A 3786-nucleotide genomic window follows, 5' to 3' on the forward strand; every position below is an offset into this window, starting at 1 on the left:
TAAAAACACACACACGTTTCAGAAAATCAGTTTTATTATCAGATTTGCACTCAGAAAGAATGAAGAAATCTGTCTCAATAAACAAATTATACTTTGTGAAAGATCCTGGCAATTTAGATATTTACGAAATGGGAATATTTATATTCGGACACTTGTTATAAGGATTCGATCCTTTCTATGAGTTGTCAGTTTTATTGTTAACCAAAGGTTACGAGTGTGCACTGTCCATTTTCATAAAGTTCGCAGAAATTGATGGGCACATATATTATGATGCCGATTTTTTAAAGAAGAATGTGATAAAAAAAAAAGGAATTCGTCGTGCTTCACATCTCTTCAATTACTTAATTTTATTATTTCTCTGACTTTTTTTATTCATAAAAAATAAATAAAATACTCCGCAACTTGTTCTAAATAAATTGCTATACCGGGATATGTGAAAAGGCGCATACATTCGTAATTCCGAAGTTTCGTTATTCCGAAGGTTCGTTATTCCGAAGGTTCGTATTTCCGAAGGTTCGTTAGTCCGGAAACGAAATGAGGTTCTTAATTCCGAAGGTTCGTTAGTCTGAAAACGAAATGAGGTTCGTAATTCCGAAGGTTCGTTGATCCGAAAACGAAATTAGGTTCGTAATTCTGAAGGTTCATTAGTCAAAAAACGGAATGATTAACGAACCTTATTTTATTTTCGGACTAACGAACCTTCGTAACAACGAACCTTATTTCGTTTTCGGATTAACGAACCTTCGGAACAACGAACCTTATTTCGTTTTCGGATTATCTAACCTTCGGAATAACGCCACAAATGTTCGGATTAACGAACCCTTTGACGATTTCGGATTAACGAACATCGAGGTATAGGCAATTTACGTCTTTCGGAATTACGAACCTTCGGACTAAAGTACTTTCGGAGTTACGAACCTTCGAAATTGCTAAGTGTAACCGTGAAAAGGATTATAGATTTTCACTATAAATGTAGGCCTTAAAATAAATAAGACATTATTTAGGAGTGTGATTCATGAGAACAAGACTTGCGTTGTTGGTTAGTGTTCTCTTTGATGAAAAGTTTATTACTTGTAAAAGGTTCATTTTCAAAGTTCACTGTACATGATGTAATTTAGCTAGTGTCCACCATTCTAATGGGCCAGGCATCAGATGATGCCTTGTCGTCTGACTCGTCTCTTCTAAAGACATTCCACTGTTTTGATGAAAGAGGTAACGAAGGGGAACTTTGGCTGCAAAAATCTTATCACCACGATCACCGTGGTAATGAGAGGCGTATTTTCGGTAGCCATTTTATAAAATCAAATCAAACTTTTTCTGTTTCTCAAGCCATGGAGGTAGATCTGTCGTCACTGAAATAGAATGAAGCTCAAATTTATGTTGATGAAGTAATTCTTCCGGGAGCAGAAGAACGGATGACGGATACCATACCCGGAATGCCATATAATATCAGCATGTGCAACGTAGGTTATTTGAAAGCTGTAGAATTGAAAGAAAACCGCCGTAAAAGGTGTCGGGGAGATTGAACACTGTGTTGTTCCTGATTGCTCATTCCATGTTTACGAAATAATAATTTACAAAGGGTTCTGGTAAAACTATACGTAGTTGTATAGTGGAATAGACCTTCAGCATTACGTCGGTTCACTTATTAATTTTGCTATGCTCGAGTCCCACATTTATTCTTTAACACGAATTTCACATTAAAACCGATGGAAATTATTAATAAAATAAATGTCAATATCAAGGGTACGTAGAAATAATATTTTGGAATATATTTTGGACAAACGCTTTGATTGGAGGAATCAGTTTCTACTTTAGATGTAGCAGAGTACCAGGTAATTTCATTCTCATTGGGTGACACAGACCAAGTTTTTTCACTACTCATTACGAAGTTGAAAGTTGTTGAAAGTGGTACTCTTGTCGTCGATCGTTTAATATCAGGTTCAATGAGGGCGTCTTGTAAAAAGTCATTGCAATCTCCTGGAACCTTCACAAAGTTACCTTCCTGCGAACAGCACCTGATAGCGTGCTTTGCAATCATCCAAAATACACCTCTCACATGGATTGATGTTTGAACAGGTGCACTCTGAAATGTTGCTTTCTCGCTATTCTGGAAACAGACGAGCTGTACCCCTCCATCATATCTATCACTTTCTACTGTTGCGACGCAATGAACTTCACGCAAGTTAGATGAATAAACTGATTTACGAATTAAACATCGTGCTTTTCCCGGTGGTACTATAACATCTACAAATACATCAAATGTTGAGACCGAGGGTTTGCCTCCAGCCCCATGGCTCTTCACAGCCCATACATATACATCTCTGTCTAATTTCGTGATGTTGCGAATATGCAGATGAACACTCAAATAATCTGTCCCCCACATAGCACTGACATTAAATCGCTCTCTTTGCGAGGGATTCAGAGCATCTGGTTTCATGGTTCCATTTGTATTAAACGGATCACTGATGCCCACTCTAAAGATCTCCCAACTGTGTTTATAATCATCAGTAAATAAATACGAAAATTTGATGGTTGCATCGTTCCCGAGACGGAATACCTCATCACCGACAACAGTTTGTCTCAGATTAACTGATATGATGATAAATACAGTAACCATGGTAACGCTTTTGTGACACAAAAAGGAATTCCTTGAAACCAGTGCATGCTGATAATGACGACGTTCCTGAAAAAAGTGAAAGAAAATGGACTAGTTAATAATTGAGAAAATCACTGACCAGCATAGATATTTAACAAAAACTCAAATTGAGATAGAGATATGGCCAAGAGATATGGCCATAGAGATATGGCCAAGATAAAACCCTTTATAGCGAATCATGTATAAGCGATGGTGTTATGGCAACGTCTTAAGAATGCTGTTTTATTTGATACTTCGTTTATTTTCCGTCTTTCTCCGATCATTCGTTTTAATTTGCTGAATTACAATGAAACAAATATACATGCAAGCGATAACGCCTGAACAAGGTTTATTGAGCATGAATATAATCAATATGAAATTATTTAACTTTTCAGCCGATAGATACAGAAAATAAGTAGCGGTAACAGTGGTATTCAAAGATTTGACTATCAATGACATTATTTTATTTGATGCAGAAATATGGAAGAAATAGAGATACATACCATCGTCTGATTTGAAGCTTTTGAAATGAATATCCCAACTCAATTTGTCTGATATATGATTGTCATTACTGTGGACACATAGATCCCTTGAGTAGCATCTTGTATAATGTCAAAATCCATTTCCCTCCAATTCCATGTCGGTGTAATTTCGTCATAACAATCACGAGATATTCTAAAGAGCACTTACAGATTTCATGGCGAACTTTGACTGAGATATGCAAAATTATGGTATTTGTAAGATCAATATTGTAAATGTTGAATATGATTTGTTTTTCTCTCAACGAGGATCGAAGGTTATGTTTGTAATGGTTGATAACGACTATGATTTGTTGTGATGAGTTGATTGGTATCGGCTTTTTGGGACGATGTGGGCCCCAAAAGGGAATTTAGGGGTGGTATTTATCTATTCGTATCTTGTGCAAAATATTATGTTACCAATTAGTCACAAATGTTGCATGGTCAGGTTGTGAAAGGGGCTTTTCACACGAATTTTTAGGTATGACGTGTTTTTGAGTTGATATGGTCAATGATGTTCTCGATTTTGTTTCGAACTGTTTTGCTAAATTTGAACTGTAATCGTTGTAGATTAAAATCAATGTTTTTAACAAACATTAAAAAAAGAACAACAACTACAAATGCATATAG

General features: G+C 36.1%; 1 protein-coding gene across 1 annotated transcript; it reads right to left on the reverse strand.

Annotated features, from left to right (window-relative positions):
* Positions 1–857: 857 nt before the first annotated feature.
* On the reverse strand, positions 858–3247 carry LOC121412704. The gene is made up of 2 exons (XM_041605481.1): positions 3142–3247; positions 858–2686 (listed from the first exon to the last, which is right to left on the reverse strand). The coding sequence occupies exons 1-2, from the start codon at positions 3142–3144 to the stop codon at positions 1658–1660; spliced, it is 1032 nt and encodes a 343-aa protein (XP_041461415.1). The 5' UTR covers positions 3145–3247; the 3' UTR covers positions 858–1657.
* Positions 3248–3786: the final 539 nt, after the last annotated feature.

The sequence above is a fragment of the Lytechinus variegatus genome, chromosome 4, assembly GCF_018143015.1.
Source record: "Lytechinus variegatus isolate NC3 chromosome 4, Lvar_3.0, whole genome shotgun sequence".
NCBI lineage: Eukaryota > Metazoa > Echinodermata > Echinoidea > Temnopleuroida > Toxopneustidae > Lytechinus > Lytechinus variegatus.